At 48.4% G+C, this 18021-nt stretch overlaps 1 protein-coding gene across 3 annotated transcripts; it reads left to right on the forward strand.

Annotated features, from left to right (window-relative positions):
- Positions 1 to 1154: 1154 nt before the first annotated feature.
- On the forward strand, positions 1155 to 8371 carry LOC123155666 (polyadenylate-binding protein-interacting protein 12). Of its 3 annotated transcripts, none has more exons than XM_044573823.1 (10): positions 1155 to 1952; positions 2065 to 2193; positions 5747 to 5791; positions 5860 to 5932; positions 6005 to 6117; positions 6225 to 6284; positions 6375 to 6413; positions 6537 to 6605; positions 7787 to 7848; positions 7945 to 8371. In XM_044573823.1, the coding sequence occupies exons 1-10, from the start codon at positions 1641 to 1643 to the stop codon at positions 8000 to 8002; spliced, it is 960 nt and encodes a 319-aa protein (XP_044429758.1). In that variant the 5' UTR covers positions 1155 to 1640; the 3' UTR covers positions 8003 to 8371. The 3 variants fall into 3 exon arrangements, with proteins under 3 accessions (XP_044429758.1, XP_044429757.1, XP_044429756.1); XM_044573822.1 differs by having other exon boundaries at positions 1159 to 1952; positions 5747 to 5782; positions 6366 to 6413; XM_044573821.1 differs by having other exon boundaries at positions 1160 to 1952; positions 6366 to 6413.
- Positions 8372 to 18021: the final 9650 nt, after the last annotated feature.

Consider the following 18021-nt stretch of genomic DNA (forward strand, 5'->3'; position numbering starts at 1 on the left):
GAATGCCTAGGCGTCGTCGACCGACGAAAAAGACAACTATGGTAGACGTTTGGCGGAAAGGCAGCACGACATCATCGCTCACTGGCGGTGATGAAACCATGGAATCCAGCTATTCGACCAGTACCGACACGCGGTTCACTAGTTCTTTGTTGGCGGTACACAGGGCGGCGACTGCGGTGTGGTGGTCCCTATAGCAAAGTGATGCAAATGTTGTCAAGAATTCCAGCTGAAACATGTGAAGAACCTTCATTTTCTCTCTCGTTTTGGTCCCTTAGATCTCTTGAATTTGTATCCATGGCTGTCCGAGAATCAAAATGTTTCTTTTCACAAAAGGAATAAAACCTCTTCAAGAGCTTGGAGGAACTAAACACAAAAAGCAATTCCATCACAATCACCAAATTGACTTTATTATATCTCTATTTTGAGTGCTAAATTAAAGGATTCACCACCACCCACGTGCATGTGTAGATTTTCGGGAAACAACTAGCGTGGCAATTTGTTACCACCTCCCACTAAATTTATTTAAATGTTTGTCCACCCTCACTACATACACACACAATTTTCATAGGACCCATGCAGCGGGCATGGACGGTGCTGCCGGTGCAAGCCCGAAACGAGACAAAGCGGGACACGGCGCATGCCCAATAGTAGCCGACAATAGAGGCGTTTAAGATGCTTAGTGGTTGGGGTGCATGCCAATGCTCGAGAAGAAGGTGGATCCGACATTGTAGAGGAATGCCCAGACGTCGCCGACCGACGAAAAAGACAACTATGTTAAACGTTTGACGGAAAGGTGGCACGACATCGTCGCAGACTCGCGGTGGTGAAACCATGAAATCCAGCTATTCGATCAGTGCCGGTCGCGATTCGCTGGTGAGCGATACACGGACGACGACTACGGTGTGGTGGTCTTCCCTTTCCCTATAGCAAAGTGGTACAGATGTTGCCAGAAATTCGAGCGGCCGGCCGTGAATTAGCAACGCCGAAACAGAGATCGACGTTTCGTAAAACAAAAATTGCATTGTCCTTTGCGTCCAAGGGCGCTGAAATTCCTGAGCAGCAGGAGGTGTTTCCCGCAAAAGCGCAGCCCGGCGGGCGGGGAATACGGGGGGAAGAGAGAGAAGGGAACAAAAGGAAAAGGAGGCAGCAGGCGCCTCAGCCTCAGCCTCACCGTACCGGAGCAGCTCTCTCTCTCTCTCTCTCTCTCTCCTCACTTTCCCTCTCCTCCCGAAAAGGCAAAGCGGAAAGGAGGCAGCAAGAGAGAGAAAGAGGCAGCACGATACGAGTAACAACCAGGAGAGAGAAACGAGGAAAGAGAGAGGCAGAGGCAGAGGCACGCCGGCTTCCCCTGCTCTCCCCCTGCGCCGGTCGGCTGCAGCAGCTGCTGTCCCCTCCCCCTCCCCCTCCCCGATCCCCATGCTCTCCCTCTCCTAGCCCGCCGCAACGACCAACCACCCTCCCCGCGGTTGGCTGTCCCCCTCGCCTCCGATCCATCTCCGGGGATCGATCCGCACTTCCGCACCGCACCGGGCCTATATATAACCCCTCCCACCATCCCTGCGCGCCTCCCGTCCCCGAACCTTCCAGAACCTCACCGAGCTCTCTCCCCCTCCGGCAGCAGCTTCTTCCTTCCCTTCGGGATGGCCGTAGTCGAGACCTCCGCCGACCACGTCGCCCCCGCCGCCTCCGACCACGGCGCCGCGCCGTACCACGCCTCCTCGGAGGGGGGCGACGCGGGGGAGCGCGAGATGCGGGATCTGGAGGAGCTCCTCTCCAAGCTCAACCCCATGGCGGAGGAGTTCGTCCCGCCTTCGCTCGCCGCGCACCCCATGCCGCCGCCCCCCTACGCCGGCTACTACCCCAACGGCCCACCCGCCGCCGGCTTCGCGCCGGTCGCCTCGCCGGGCCACCGCGGGGTCGTCGGCTTCCCCGCCGCCGACGGCCGCGGCAGGGTAAGGAGACACCAGAGTCCTTGTGTTGACCTTTTCGATCGCGGGGTGTTGCCGTTTGCCCCCTCTGTTTCTATCGCCGGTGCTCGTCTGATCTGCTCCTTCCTGCGCGCAGAAGAAGTTCGGAGGTTACGGCGGCGGCTACCCCCACGGCGGCAAGCGGCGGGTCAACAGCCGCACCAGCCAGGCGCAGCGCGACGAGGTGATCCGCCGGACGGTCTACGTCTCCGACATCGATCATCAGGTCAGCCCACGGATCCATGCCCGCACCTTCCTCTCTTGATTCTGCCTGTGACGAACCTCCTTCGCCCGTCCCTTACCAGACTCTGATATATCCATTCACGTTACCTCCGCAACCAACCGCAAAGAGTTTGTTCACCTGTTGATTGGTTTGATACCATTTTTCTAAGTTCCTACTACTGGTTGTCATGATCGCTCACCTAGATTTCGGGTCGTGTGACTTCTGTTGGCCACGTGCTGTTCAGATGGGATAAAACGTTAGCAGGGTTGAGATCATAAGATGGGATGGGGCTGAGAGCAGGTGGATACTGGATACGCCAGCGGTTGCTCCTTTTGATCATCCTTTTCTTGTTTCGATAGATTTGGATGCCACTTCTCACTGTAGTAAGTTTTGCAGTTCTTGGTCATTACTTTTGTATGGAGTCTAGAAAGTCGCATGACTATTTTGCCATTTATGTGCTTGGGCGACGTGCAGCTAACCTGTACTCATCTACTGTGTTCTTATCCGATTTTGGGTGGTTATTCTCCTGATTTCTTCACATAGTGTATGCACCTCTATTGACTATTCGTGGCATGTCTGGTTGTTTCGATGCATGCACCATCTGTATCGGTTTGCTATTAGATTTCTTGTTGGATTAGTCTATGCAGTGCATTCCTGGAAGTATCTTATTAATGAGCCCTGCTTTCGTGCTCCTTTAGCAGCTCATTTAGTAGGCAGTCTGTTCCTTCTTTTTTCTGAAAGACCTAGGTAGTGTATTCCTGGTAGTGTGTTCGTTATGGGCCATCCTTTCATGTTCCTTGTAGCAGTTTATCTAGTACTAGGTGTGTATTCATTTCTGTTTAGGAAGACCTGGGTAGTGTATTCCTGCAAGTGCCTTATTTATGATTCTTGCTTTAATGTTCCTTTGATGGAGTGATCATTGGAAGGAACAGTAATAATTCAAACCATGCCCTATTATATACTGCTTGGTACAAATTTTAGATGTCTCAGGCCTATTCCTGTATTCGAGCAAGAATGCTAGATTTGAGAGTGGATACATGCAGATTTACTGTCTGGTGGAACACAGATGGGACCAGCTTTAATGAATCTCAATAATGGACATGCAAAGTTACTTTGATTGTTTTAGGGGTGTTTTTTTAGGGGTATGCAAAGTTACTTTGATGTTATTTGATACTCCCTTCGTTCCTAAATATAAGCACTTCTAGAGATTCCAATATGGACTACATACGGAGCAAAATGAGTGAATCTACACTCTAAAATATGTCTATATACATCAGTATGTAGTCAGTATTAAAATCTCTAAAAAGTGTTATATTTAGAAACGGAGGGAGCAGATGCCTTGTGTATGCTTGTTGACTTGTTAGGTCATGATGGTACTTTGTCTTTTTTGGTTTTGGTATGCTATTCTAATTTCTTTCTCAAAAAAGTCTTAATCTTGTTTACATCTATGCTTAAGATCATAGCTTATCATGATGCTTCTCATATTTACATGTTGAAATGCAACATGTACACACTTGATTGGGATTTGCCCTTGAAAGATTTAAGCTTCTATGTGGCTGATATGGTTTACTTGTGAGCTCAGTTGTTGTAGTGCATGTTCATCAATGCCAGTTAGATATATGTATCATTTCCAGGATTCAGAAACCTCTTTCTAGAAGAGGTATTCTCTAGAACAATACAGTTGCCACGTTTGTAAGAGACATGCATGCTGTTTGTGAATACTAAATCAGCGACAGTATGTATCATGCTGTTTGTGAGTACTAAATCAGCGACAATTAATATGGATCGGAGGGAGTACCTTGTAATTGTAGTAGTAATGTGCATAAGTTATGCACTGAAGAGTTCAATGGCTATATATTCTCATAATGGTGGTTACGTTTTTGGGTCAAGCGTATGTCATTTGGCAAATGCACCTTTTTTTTCTTTGTTCAGACAACATAGTACGTACTTTCTACCTTGTAATAGCCGTGTTCATTTTTTTTCATGTTAGACATGTACTAGACATGTTCATTGGTTTTGCCTTGCGTGATAGTGAACTTTCTATCTCTGTGCATGCCAACTAGTGAACTTTTGGCTGCAGTTCTGCAGAAATATTCCAATTTTCTCAAAAATTCAAAGATCTCGAGAAATCCTCGTGCATGTAGCAGATTGCTACTGTTTGGAGGCAGCGCCTGCTTGTCTGCTCCACGAAGATCCTTCAGGCCTAATAGTGAGATATGGAATGGCATATGAATAGGGATGCAAGCGGCGTCCCGCGTATCCCGCGGAACTAGCAAAATAGCTCATTTCTGGCTGAAAGATTAACACTAGACTAGAGATGGATTTGTACTATGCTGCAGCCCGCAAACCCGTCCGCTCTGCATCCCTACATATGAAATAAAATAAAATTTCTTGTATACAGAAACTTCTTAGAAGGAAAAGGAATTCGTAGTACACCAGAGGATTTATCTGATAGATCAATTCTGATTCATTACCTGCATTTTCTGTTGAATAGATGAGTGGTTTTGGTAGGGTGATAACATGTCTGACATGTATTTTACTCTAATACTGGACGGATCATAATGTTGCAACTATCAACTGGTACTTTAGCAAGCTCAATTTTGGTAGCGCAATGAGAATGAGGCGAGTTAGGTCAGTTTGTGGTTGCCCAACTGTGAAAATATGCAAAAGCGGGTCAGAGAGACACAAAAATAGCCTAAAGCAGGTGAGGCAAACAGGATTGTGATAATCCACCGCAATGCCAAGCACAGCCTTAAAAGAGTGTTTTGGCTCTTTGAGAACACTTTTCCTTTCATTACATGCCCTACACTGAGCTCTTTTTGGAAAGAAAAAAAGTTTCTTGAATCCTCAAAAGGTTCTAATGGAGTGGAGTTATACATGTACATATAGATGTGTAGCATTTATGCACAAATTTTATCAATATATCTTCTCAGGTATGGTGTACACAAAAAGGAGAAATGTGTAGATCAAAATAGAGTAACCTTTTGCTTTTTTGGAGCCACAAATATGTCTTATTTTTGTGTAGCCTATAAATTAATGTACTACCTCCGTTCCAAAATATAAGTTGTTTTGGTAGGCTTAAACGTCTTATATTTTAGAACAGAGGTAATATTATTTAATAGATTTTTACAGTTATGTAGAACACATCCATATATATCCACTGGAAAGAGTTCTTTTGAAAACCTGTAAACTTTCTGCACTTGGTCTCTGATGTTTATTCCCTTATGGTGTCTTTTTTATAATTTTTGCATCTGTCTTTCCTCATGTACTCTGTAATATTATGTTGGTTTGTTGGTGATAGGTTTAATTTTGTCTATTGGACACTTCAAGTTAGTTATTCACTTATTTGTTTGTCACTTGGCTGCTGTGATACTTTGTATATTTGATTAAATTTCTACACCTAACTTGTGGAGTTTGTTGAGTTCATTTGTGTTGCCTTTGCAGTTATTTATTTATCACTGTTACATTGTGTCAGCCATTTTTCAAGTCTTTATCCTCTAGTTGCACAACTGCAATTATATGTAGGTTAATTCGTTATATGTTTCCTCACATTTAGGTCACCGAAGAGCAACTGGCAGCACTATTTATCAACGTAGGGCAGGTACACTTTTTGTTTTTTGTTTACATTTACTTTTTGAGAGCACTGAATAATATTATTTTTTTGTGAAGGTTGTGGACTGCCGCATGTGTGGAGATCCAAATTCAGTTCTTCGTTTTGCTTTCATAGAGTTTACTGATGAGGGTAAGTGGTTGAATGATAATTGAACATGCTTAGGTCAATTTGTCCATTGATTAATATACTGTACTATTGCAGAGGGTGCAAGGGCTGCTCTAAATCTGTCAGGAACTGTGCTTGGATATTATCCTGTGAGGGTTCTGCCATCAAAAACTGCAATTGCACCAGTCAATCCTACGTTCCTGCCCAGGGTAAGCTACAGTTTTGGAATCCACATATTTGTCTAAGTATCGCTGTTCATACTTGTCTATATGGATGTACACCTGATGTCTAAAAAGTGCCTCGTCTTTATCTTCAGTCTGATGATGAGCGTGAGATGTGTGCAAGGACCATCTACTGCACAAACATCGACAAGAAGGTTTGCTAGCCTACCGTTGCACTCTGTATCTCTAAACTCTTTGCACCGATGTTTCTATTTTATTTGATGCACTTGGTGCAGGTCTCTCAGGCAGATGTGAAACTGTTCTTCGAGTCAATATGTGGAGAGGTTGGTGACTTGTCACTTCAAACTTCCTTTCGTTGTCATAATTTATACCATATATGCTGTGCTGCAATCAAAATGCAGTTCAAGGGACATGCTCATTCACTCATTGCAATATTTCCCTGACAGGTCTATCGGCTGAGGTTGCTTGGGGACTACCAGCATAATACTCGCATTGCCTTTGTGGAGTTTGTTATGGTTAGAATGACTTGCCCATTTCGTATTTTTTCCAAATCATGACAATATATTGCCTTTTTATTGTATTTCTAGTGTTACTCGTCATGTGTGAGAAGGTTGAATCCTATAATGCTAAGAGTGTTGCCCGCAAATTATATCATGAACATCCATAGCCTTGCGTATGTTTGCTTGAATCATGGTTTCCTGTATTGTTCACATAGTAGAAAACATGTACCACTACGACCAGATTTGATTTCTGGCTAGTTGTTGTTTCGAGTCACTTAGGGTTTCAGCCGCCAGAAGTTGGCATGAACTGGCCTTATGTCCATGTTAGCTTTAATCAGATGGATAAATAGTTAACCAGAGAACAGCTGGGAAATAGTCATGCTTAAATGAAAACTATGGTTTGATTGGCGTACATTAGATTTCTGTAAGGAGTGTTTACATGTGGCTGTTCTCCTTTTGTCTAATGTACTCCCTCCGTTCCAAATTAGTTGTCGCTGATTTAGTACAAAATCGTACTCCCACCAATCCATATTACTTGTCTTAGATTTGTCTAGATACGGATGATGTGTGTAGACACGTTTTAGTGTTAGATACATGCGTATCTAGACAAATCTAAGACAAGTAGTAATATGGATTGGAGGGAGTATTAAATCAGTGGCAACTAATTTGGAAAGGAGGGAGTATTATATTAGTCTTTCCTGAACATTACTTGCTTTATTAAACTCACAACTTTCGTTGGTTGGTACTCTATTATGTTATGAGTTATGATCTGATGTCCTGATGTGTAGCATTGCATGTCACTTTAGGTGGATGTCTGAAGATCATTTCTTTGAACCTGAAGTGGTCCCAAGTACTCTCTCTATTGAGAAGTTATTAGTTAGCAAGATCTACTGTTGCTTGTTGTCCTTGTGCTTAGCGCATTAACTTGATCTTAGTCAGCATTGTTTGTTGTTCGGGATAATCTCTAATTGCTATACATGTGCTGTATAAATGGCTCTGTTAGTTACATTTTCTTGGATTTTGGGGCCTTTCGGTGCAGGGTATTTTGGGAAATGAAGTTCATGTGTGTATGCAACTTCTTTCCTGTTGTAACAGCAATGTCCTTGGCTAGTCCTTTGTGGCATAGTAGTGGTGGTGGTATTTTTCATTTCACAACTAAGTTCAGCCTGGAGGTTCATTCATTTCTTAATTTTCAGGCTGAAAGTGCTACAGCTGCTCTCAACTGCAGTGGTGTTATACTGGGTTCCCTGCCAATAAGGTAAAAAGCACGGTCTGGATTCAACTTTGTTGACCCAACTGTAAATAAAAGCCTATTTAGTTTTGGAAATAACGTGCTGCCTTGCTGATATTTCAGGGTGAGTCCATCTAAGACTCCCGTTCGTCCCCGTGCTCCTCGGCCAATGATGAACTAGAGTTGTAGGTACAGGAGGTGCCAATGGCACTGCTTATATATAGAGAGATCGACATATGTGAAAGAGAAATTAAGATATGTCTTTTCTTCTAAGTTATCCGCTCGAGTGTCTTTTTATTGTATCGCCGGTAAGTATCAAGACTCGAGCGGAGGAGGGGAAAGGAAAAAATTAGAAATGGTTGGTCGGTTTACCTTTTGCACATAGAGCTTCTTAGAAGCGGGCCTGTTGCTCTTGTCCTTGATGCAGCAAGGCGAAACTCGTGGACTTTTGTCTTTGTTCAGTTGTTGGTGTCTTGTTTGCTACTACCTGGAAGTTGCAGCAAGTCGTTTACCTGAAAAATGATGAGCACTTGCCATTATGCTGTGCCAATTCCGTTGTGCCCCCGGTATTTTTGTTTGCTGATGCTTATGCTCTTGGTTGTATGCGTTATGGTGGAATATTCTACTACTGTGGGCTGTTCCCCATATCCAGTCTGCACACGAGCAGTTCAGCATTATCCTTGGGTTGCTCTGTAAATATGCTCGTTGTATAAATTGCATGTTATTAGCAACTTCTGAAACTGGAGCCAATGCACAAAAGGCAAGGAGGCGTTTCCGGCTGGGATACGACGTTTTTTGTGGATGTGAAGCGTTTTATCTGACAGAAAACAGAATGTCGAAACCAAAATGCTGCTACTGTTTCCAAAAGTGCTGCAATCGGAAGAGGCATTTTCCCGCCGAACCAAACGCGTAGTAATATTCATCTTAGGTTTTATTTACTTCTGATCAGCTATGGCAAGCGCCCAGAAATTGTTATTTGCTGGAACGTTTAAGGTCTGTCTTTTTGCCATGGAGTACTAGTAGAATCCTTTTTTGTTGCTTGTGGTGTGGGTAGCCCGCGAGTTTAAGTTTACCTAGAGCTTCCCTCAAAAAAGGAAAAGTTTACCTAGAGCTACAAGTTTAACCAAGAAGTTAGTTCACTTTCCTCATCGTGTATAACGTTGTCCATAAAGCATGCCAGTGTGCACATTGCGTGCACTCTTCCGTGCTTGTGCCCTTGTCAGGTTCCATCGGCCGGGCCACCCATTGTTGTTGTCTGCCACCACGCACGAACGAACAGCGGTACAGAACTACGCGGGCCGTGTGTGCATATCCATCTCATTTCATCTCATCGGCTGCAGCAATGTGCGGTATAGTACGTGCAGTGAGCCGAGCCTTTGTGCCGGTCCCGATATGTGAGGTGGATCCTGCCTGCCACGGCCCACGGGAGGTACCGGCGCGTGCGATGCGTATGCAGGCAGGAGGGACCGGCCGGCCGGAAATGGACTGGGACACCAGGGAAAAGGCGACCGACCGCGACAGTTAGACGGGTCGGTCGAGGGGCCATCGCGTCCATCTATCTACGCTGCTACAGGACTGTCTCAAAAAAAAAATCTACGCTGCTACAGGAGCCGTGACCAAGGAGGGCGGGCGGACGACACGCGGACATGATCATCCCACTCCCACGCGCCAGACCTGCTCAATAATTTACCAATAATCCGTTCCCCTGTCTCTCCATGCCACGGGCTGTAGCTCCGGCCCCAGGCTCGAACGAAACCTACAAAATTCTCTTCGCGAAAACAAATCCGGACAACGGATTTCACATCGGCGCAGCGCAAACCCAGCACGCATCTCCCACCCAGGCTGCAAAAATCGCGACGGCTCCATCCTTTCGCGCCGTCTGTCGCTTCCGACCGACCGACGGCGTATAACAGAAAAAAAGGACGGCAAAGACACTGGATGATGATCCAACGGCGAGAGACGTGCATCAGTGCGTGACCACGCCGCGTGCCGCCCGCCCCTGGCCGCCGTGCGGGCGCGCGCAGCCCCTCCTCCTCTATCCGTCCCTTGATCATCGGTGAGTAGATGGATAACTTTTTTTTTGAACTTAGTAGATGGATAACTTGTGTGAAGATTTTGGGGCTGTTTGGTTCTAGGCCTAGCATTGCCACACTTTTTGTCAAAAGTCTCGTCCGCGTCGCGGGCACGGTGTCTTTGCTGTTTTGCACGGAAGGGAATCGGAGCATGCAGATTCAGCTACAGTGCACGCCAGTGTGGCTGCCTTGCCCTCCTCATGCCCATACCAGCTGCGACGTGACGGCGCCCGCCAGATGACGACGCATCGATCTCATCTCAAGATCGTTGGGTCAGACCACAGACTTCTTTGGAAACAGTTTCTTGCGCGTTGCCTCTGCTTTTCCCAACTGCGTAATCAGCCAGAAAAATGGTACTAGCACACATACATGTTCCTCTGCACGGAGCTGAACTTAGAGCATCTCCGGCCGTTCCGCCCCCCAGCGCGGCGAAAGAAAAGCCGCCTGGGGGCGAACCTGCACAAGTTTAGCGCGTGGGGGCGACTCTGTTCCTAGTCGTCGCCTATCAGGTCGCCGCCAATATCACGCGAGCTCGGCGAAATTATGTACAAACTTGTGCAAACTCGGCGAAATTTCATTGAAATTTGTACAAAAAAGTAAATGGTCAGTCAGCGAAAGAAAGAATCTCACCAGTTCATCATCCCAATCCTTCCTAGTAGTTTCATTAATTAATTCAGCCCCAGAGTGTTGGCAATCAAGGGCCAAGAAAGAATCCCAAGTCTATCCTATCTCGCCACGGTCGAAAGCACAATCCCTTTCTCTTCCTATACTGAAATCGTCGTTTCATTCCTCCGCAACTTCTATCGCGGACATGATCCAATCTACCATGCAAGACAGATTAAGATATAACTTAAGGCTTTTCCAAGCTGGCGCATAACCTCTGGTAGAGGCATTCACCTAGAGACAGAGAAGTGGGAAACCGCGGATGAAAAGAATACCGAGGTCTTTGATAGCAAACTTCTACGTGAGCTTTCTAACTAAAAGGAACATGCAAATTACGGCAAACTACGCCACACTAGCCACTGCGCCGCGTCCACCGCCCGCCATCTACATGCCGAGAAGCCTGTAGAAACGGGTGTAGTCACCACCGCCATCACGCGCCCCGCAGGAGCCGCCGCCGTCCCTACTGCACCCCTGCCCAGGGTCGCTGACGCATGGTGGGGCACTGGACGGCCCGGCCTCGTCCTCCTCGTCATTGTCGAGGACGATGACGCCGCCCTCCTCGCGGCCGCGGCGCCGGGCCTGGAGCTCCGCGTATGCCTGGCGCACCTGCTCGCGGACGTAGTCCTCCTTCGCCCATTTCAGGGCGGCCTCGTCGTCAGGGGCCACCATGTCGACGTGCTCCGACTTCATGGGGAGCAGGCCCGGCTCGGGCTTCGTCCTGACCAGGCGAAGGGAGCGCGGGGAGGGGCGGGCATCCTCGTTAATGACGAGGGTGCCGCTGCGGGTGCAGCGCTACTGCGGTGTCTCCTCCGGCTCTGGCTTGACGGGGCGGAGAGCCGGCGAGCCGGAGGAGAGCGAGCCAGAACCCGACAACGAGGACGTCGGCTCCATTCACTGCGGCGTCCAGGAACTGTCGCGACGGCGAGAGAAGGACGGCCGTGCCGGGTACTCGAGGCGCGGCACGTTGCTGGTCTCGATGTAGTCGAGGACGGCCTCGAGGGTGCGGCCTGGGACGCCCACTACTCGCCCCGTCTTTCGGCATCGAGGCGTCCGCGGGGGATGACGCCGTTGACGGAGGTGAACTGCTCTTGGCGGCGGCGCTCGAAGTACATTGTCCACAGCGTTTCGCTGTCGGCGTACCTCGGCTCGTTCCGCTGCTCCTCCGTTAGGGACGAGCGGATGTGGGCGATCTCGGCACGCCGTGCCGCCCCTTCGGGCACCGGTGACACCGGAACGCCGCCGGTGTTCAGCCTCCACGCCCCCCGGCACACGCATGTCTGGGGGCGCCGGATACTCGGCCTCATAGAGGAGGCGCGCTCAGCCTCCACGCCCCCGGCACACGCATGTCTGGGGGCGCCGGATACTCGGCCTCATAGAGGAGGCGCGCCTCCGGCTCTGGGAGATGGTGGCGGCCGAAGCCGTTCGCCGCCGCGCCGTCGCCTGAAAACCTCTCGGCCATTTTGCTCGTCGGAGGAAAGGAGGGAGAGGGCTGCTTTGCGAGGCGGATGCAGGGGGGTTGTGGCGTTCACCGGTAGGGAGGGTCGCCTTTTATAGTCGTAGCGGGGTGGCGAGAGGCTGCATGCCGGGTGACACGTGGCGGGAGCGGGCGGGACGCGTGTCGGCGGCGCCTTCACTACGCTGCCCATGAGGCATCAATGGAGGCTGACCGGCACGGTAGCCTTGACATTGATTCCCGCGGGAACCGAGGCGATGAGGGCGACGAAGCGGTGTCTCGCTGACTCGGCGGGCCCATCCTCGTTCGCGTCCAAATCGCGTTCCCCGGCGCCCCTAGGTGCTCCCCAGAGCACCAGGTTCGGCCTGGGGTCCGCCGGCGCTAATTTCGGCCCAAACCAGCGAAAAACGGGCTCCTGGGGAATGGGGATGCGACTGGGCCGTTTTTTGGGCGCCGACACGAAGAAATCGCTTGGGAGGGGGGGCATGTTGGGGGCTCGGCTGGAGATGCTCTTAGGGGTACGTATGTGACTGGGAGAAGGATTACGCGGAACTACCGTCGCACCATCTAGGAACGTTTTGCAGTGTTTCGAGAAGTGTTTTCATAGTTAAAATAAAAGAGAATCATGTATATATTCAGGGTTTAGAGTTTTTGTTGTTGTTGTGGGAACAGGGTTTAGAGTTTTTCTATTTTGCGGGAACATGGTTTAGAGGTTAATTCTAGACTTGCAATAGTTCATCAAGATGAAAAGACTTCCTTTCGCAAGGCGACTAGAGAAAGCCGTCCTCCCCTTGATCTCCGTCGGCGAGTCCGTGGATTCGCCTCCCCTCTGCCTGCAGCTTCAGCGGCCGGTAGCGAGAAGGGGATTTCTGGTGCATCATCTCCCGCTAATAGATAGGCCTGCCGCTTCGGCGGTCGGTGGCGAGAAGGGGATTTCTGGTGCATCATCTCCCGCTAATAGATAGGCCTGCCGCTTCGGCAGCCGCTGGCGAGAAGGGGATTTCTGGTGCATCGTCTCCCGCTAATAGATAGGCCTACCGCTTCGGCGGCTGGTGGCGAGAAGGGGATTTCTGGTGCATCGTCTCCCGCTAATAGATAGGTAGGGTCTTAGTTCATGCAGGGCGGCGTTGGACGAATGACGACGCTTCTTCTCCGAGTCAGTCTTTCGGACTCCGATCCTCCTCAAGTTCGTCCACTCCGATAGATTAGATGGAGCTCCGACATAGATTCCGGCCAGCTCTTCGAGGCGGCGAGGTTAGGGTTTCTCGCCGTGCATAAACAACGCCGATATTTGGTGTCAAATTCTTCAGTTCGATTCAAGGATTCGACGACGATGACTGCGGCTCCGAGAAGCTGGTCTTTAGGGGCACGTGCACGAAGGCTTCCCGGCTGTCATCAACAAGGTCAGGTCGGCTCCGGTATGGGAGAGGCGATAACGACACGTCGGCGGCTCATTCTGGCGGCGACAATGGTCGTTTGGTAGCCCATGGACCTCGATGTAACTTTTATTATATTTGAAGTGTTTTATACTTTCGGTGAATCTTTATAATAAATCTGATCTTTTTGCAAAAAAGAAAGATGAAAAGACCTCTTGTCATAAACTAACCATTCCACTTACTATCCGAGCAATGAACCGGTTCTGTATGAATGTGAGTAGCCTCTCAATAACTAACCATTCCACTACCCGTGTGCTCTCGCGAGGCCAAGGGCGATTAGGGTTTCTTGCCTCCTGCCAACCACGCCGTAGGTCTACCTCATCACTTATGGCCCTAAGCCATGGGGTATGGTGGATCTCGGTCCTTACCGGCGGGAGGGCTTCTGCTTCCTTTTTAGACGTCTTTTGTGTTTGTCTAGGATTTTTTTCCTGATCAGTAAGACGAAGCGGCGACAGCTCCCCGAAGAAGGAAAAAGGTCCTTCCCGTCCAGCCCTTGTTCCGGTAGCGCGACTAAGTCGTCAGAGGGCGTGTGGAGGTGTGTTTCCGGCGGATCTCGCGGGATTCGGCCGGTGGTTGTTTATGGTGGTTCCGCTTGGATCCAATCTTTGTCCGTCCATATTCTTATGTCTTCAAGTTGGATCCTTTCGATCTATGCTTCTCTTCATCGGTGAATGGTTGCTGTTCTGGTGCGCTGGTTCTACGGGGCCTTAACATGATGATTTTTCGATTGTCTACCACAACAAGTTTTGCCCAGCTTCGGCGAGGGAGAGGTGATAACGGTGGCGCGCCTTCGGCTCGCTTCAGTGGTTGTAATTGTCGCTAGGTGATCTGCGGATCTGTATGTAAATTTTTATTATTTCTGATGTTGTTTTTTTGAAACAAGGCAAAAGACTTGCCATTTTCATTGAATAAGAAGAAGGTTTTAGAGTCGAGGACAGCGGCCTAGTTACAATCCTTACTCTCGCGGCATTACATTGCAAAAATATTTTGCCCCGGCATGGCACCACCATGAGGCTTCCTCTTTGATTCGAGCAATAAGCACACCCACCGGAATTGCGTTGTTAGGAACAGACATGCATTTCGCTCTTTCCATATTTCCCAAGAAATCAGTAGCATAATGGAAGTCAACGCCCTTCGTGGTCGTGAGGTCCTAGAAGCATTGGCACACCACCACTCCTTGACAGAAGTCAAACCACCCCAGTTCGCTGGGTGTACATCTTGTAAACCGAGCCAAGATTTAATCATTCTCCACACATGGATGGTGTAGCGGCATTCAAAAAGAAGGTGTGCCCCCGATTCCGGAGTTTGCTTGCAAAGAGGACAAAGATTACAATTTGGCCAACTCCTTCGCTGAAGTCAGTCAGTCGTCCAAACTCTGTTGTTGATGACCAACCAAGCAAAAAAATTTGCATGTGGGAGGAGCCCAGTTCTGCCACACTAACAAAGGCATGTCCATGTCCACTAGCCCAAGGAATTGTGTATTATAAGCCGACGCCGCTGAATATTGGCCATCATTAGTGAGCTTCCACGTAATTGAATCGGTCTCCTCCGGGTTGAGATTGACCAGCGAGAGCTTTCCCCAAAGGTTGACGAACTCAGATATGTGGCTGACAGTGAGGTTCCCACCAATATCCACCTTAGAAACCCAGAAGTTATTGTGCGAGGCCTTCTTCACAGAGCACTTTTTTCTTGTAGAAAGTTCAAAGATCTTGGGCGGGATATCCTTGTGTCTCATACTATCCAACCAGGAAGAATCCCAAAATGATGCTTGACGACCGTCTCCAACAACAACCTTTGTGGCAGAGGCAAAAATATCTTTGTCCTTTTGTACACAAGGGTTTCCCAAGTTGGCCCGAGGTTTGGCCGGATCCGTCCAAGCAGCCCACAACCAACGAATTCGAAGGGCCGCTGCAAATTTTTCTAGATTTAGAATGCCCAACCCACCATGCACTTTTGATTTGCACACCTGGTCCCAATTTATCTTGCATTTTCCACCTTTGACCTTGTCACAACCTGCCCAAAGATAGGCATGCCTAAGGGAATCGATCTTCTTCATAACCTCAGCAGGGAGGTCTAGCGCCATCAAGTAGTAAATGGCAATTGCCGTGATGACCGACTTGACCAACACAGCCCGTCCCGGCTGCGCAACATGCTTTCCCATCCAAGGCGTAAGTTGAGCAGCAATCTTATCTTCGAGAGGCTGAAAATGGATTGTTTTGAGCCTCTTGGTTGACAATGGCAACCCAAGATATTTCATTGGGAAGGAGGAGCGGTTGGCGGGGAAGGAGCTGAGTATATCATCAAGATCCAAGGAGTCACATCAAATGGGGGCAACAAGACTTTTAGAGCAGTTCGTTGTTAGCCCCGTCACTTCCCCAAATTGTGCAAACGTATCCGCAAAAAACTTGACCTCGATTTTGATGGGCGCAAGGAAAACCGCCGCATCATCCGCGTAGAGGGAGGCTCTGATAGGCATGGCATTGCCATCAAGAGGGTGCAACTTTCCTTGAGCAGTGGCTTTCTTGAGAATGTGATGTAGTGGGTCGATGGCCAGCAGAAAAAGGAGTGGGGATATAGGATCTTCTTGCCTCAGACCCTTCCCAAGCTTGATAGGAGTGCCAGGAACCCCATTGAGCAGAACTCACGATAAAGCCGAGAAGAGGAGAGTTGAGATCCATCCTCGAAAGCGCTGAGGAAAACCAAGGTGCTGAAGAAGGTCAAGAAGATAGTCCCAACGAATAGAGTCGAAGGCTTTCTTGATATCTAGCTTGAAGAGCAGTGCCGGGGTTTTCTTGTGGTGGAAACGTCTCGCAAGATTGCGCACATACATGAAATTATCGTGGATACATCTCCGTTTGATGAATGCACTCTGGGCCTGGGAGACCAAGTCGTTCATGTGGGGGGCTAACCGGTTGGACATCACTTTTGCAATAATCTTCGCAATAGCATGTATAAGACTGATGGGGCGAAAGTCAGCAATACCCTCGACACCGTCTTTCTTGGGGATGAGGGCAACATCCACAGAATTTAGCCAGTGGAAATGGCCGGCATGTAGGTCAGAGAAACGATGAATAGCCGACATGAGATCTCCCTTTATCGTGCTCCAGCATGCTTTAAAAAAAGCACCAGTGGAGCCATCCAGTCCTGGAGCTTTGTCATTTGGCATAGCAAAAACGGCAGCCTTCACCTCCTCTTCCGTGATAGCCTCATCCAACTCCTGAAGGTCACAGTTGGGGGCCGGAATGATTCCCCAATTGATGTAAATGCTGTGCGAAGGGCCCTTCTTAGCAATGCTTTCAAAATGATGGTGTATGACCCGCTCCTTCAAATTGTGTTCCGAAATCCAACCATTGTTATGCTTGAGACGATGGATAAAATTCATCCTCCTTCGGTGGTTAACACGAAGGTGAAAGTAGCGGGTGTTAGCATCGCCGTCCTTCAAATTGGTGATTCTTGAGTTTTGCCTCTTTCTGAACTTCTCAAGCACAACCCAGGCGATAATCTTCCTCTTGAGCCGTTTTCAAAGATCAATTTCCTATTGGGATAACTCTCTTTGTTCCTGGGCCATATCGAGACGGAGAATAACCTCAAGGGCCATGTGCAGCTGGACCTTAGATTTAGCGAAGAGTGTTTTGCTCCAGGAACGTAATCGTCGACTAGTAGATTTTAGCTTGTGAAAAAGTCTCTGGTAGGGATCTTGGTGACTCGAATCTTCGTTCCAAGCGTCGCTGACCGTCTTTTGGAAGCCTGGCATCTTGGTCCAATGGTTCTCAAACCTAAAGGACCTGGGTTTCTTGGGGCCATCCGCGCAAGAGAGCAACAACAGACAATGATCTGAGAGCGAGGAGGAAAGGGCATGAAGTATGTGGTTGGCGAATTCAATGTCCCAATCCTCATTGCAAAAAAAACCTGTCAAGTTTACTAAGCGTCGGATTGTTTCTCTCGTCGCTCCAAGTAAACTTCCGGTTCTGGAGGGGGATCTCCTTGAGCTCGCAGGAGGTAAGAGTGTTGCGGAAGTGAACTAATCTGCTACGATCAACACTGGAGCGGTTTTTATCTCTGGCCCTGTTTATGATGTTGTCATGAGTAATGGCGAGCAGACTGAAAGTTTTTCGTAAAATAAAAATAATAAAAATAACAATCATTACGTATAAGTTTGTGTAGTCTTGGCAGGTCCACCCAGTCCAGAATACTGCAGCCCCACAGTATTGGCACAGCTGTCTGCAACAGTTGGTGTTGTCCCCCTGGCCTGGCACTGGTTGGTTACGTACGGGCTGCTAGCTGCATGGTCGTTGGATTCTTGTCTTGTCAGCTGTACGGGGTTCAACAAGCCTTGATGAGAAGCGTACGATGGCGCCATGCGCGTCACCACACCGCATGTTCCGTGTGCACATGTAATTTTTTGTCCAAGAACGATCAGTTTTGTGGCATCTATAAATAATATCTGGTTTTTCTAACATTGCTTTTATAGACCTGTTTTATTTGTTTTTCCTAGAGCACATGATATGTTTTCTTTTTCATAATTTTTTTTTGTGAATTTCTTTCATGATACCTTATTTTGTATTGTTCATTTGGC

The sequence above is a fragment of the Triticum aestivum genome, chromosome 7B (assembly GCF_018294505.1).
Source record: "Triticum aestivum cultivar Chinese Spring chromosome 7B, IWGSC CS RefSeq v2.1, whole genome shotgun sequence".
Lineage (NCBI taxonomy): Eukaryota > Viridiplantae > Streptophyta > Magnoliopsida > Poales > Poaceae > Triticum > Triticum aestivum.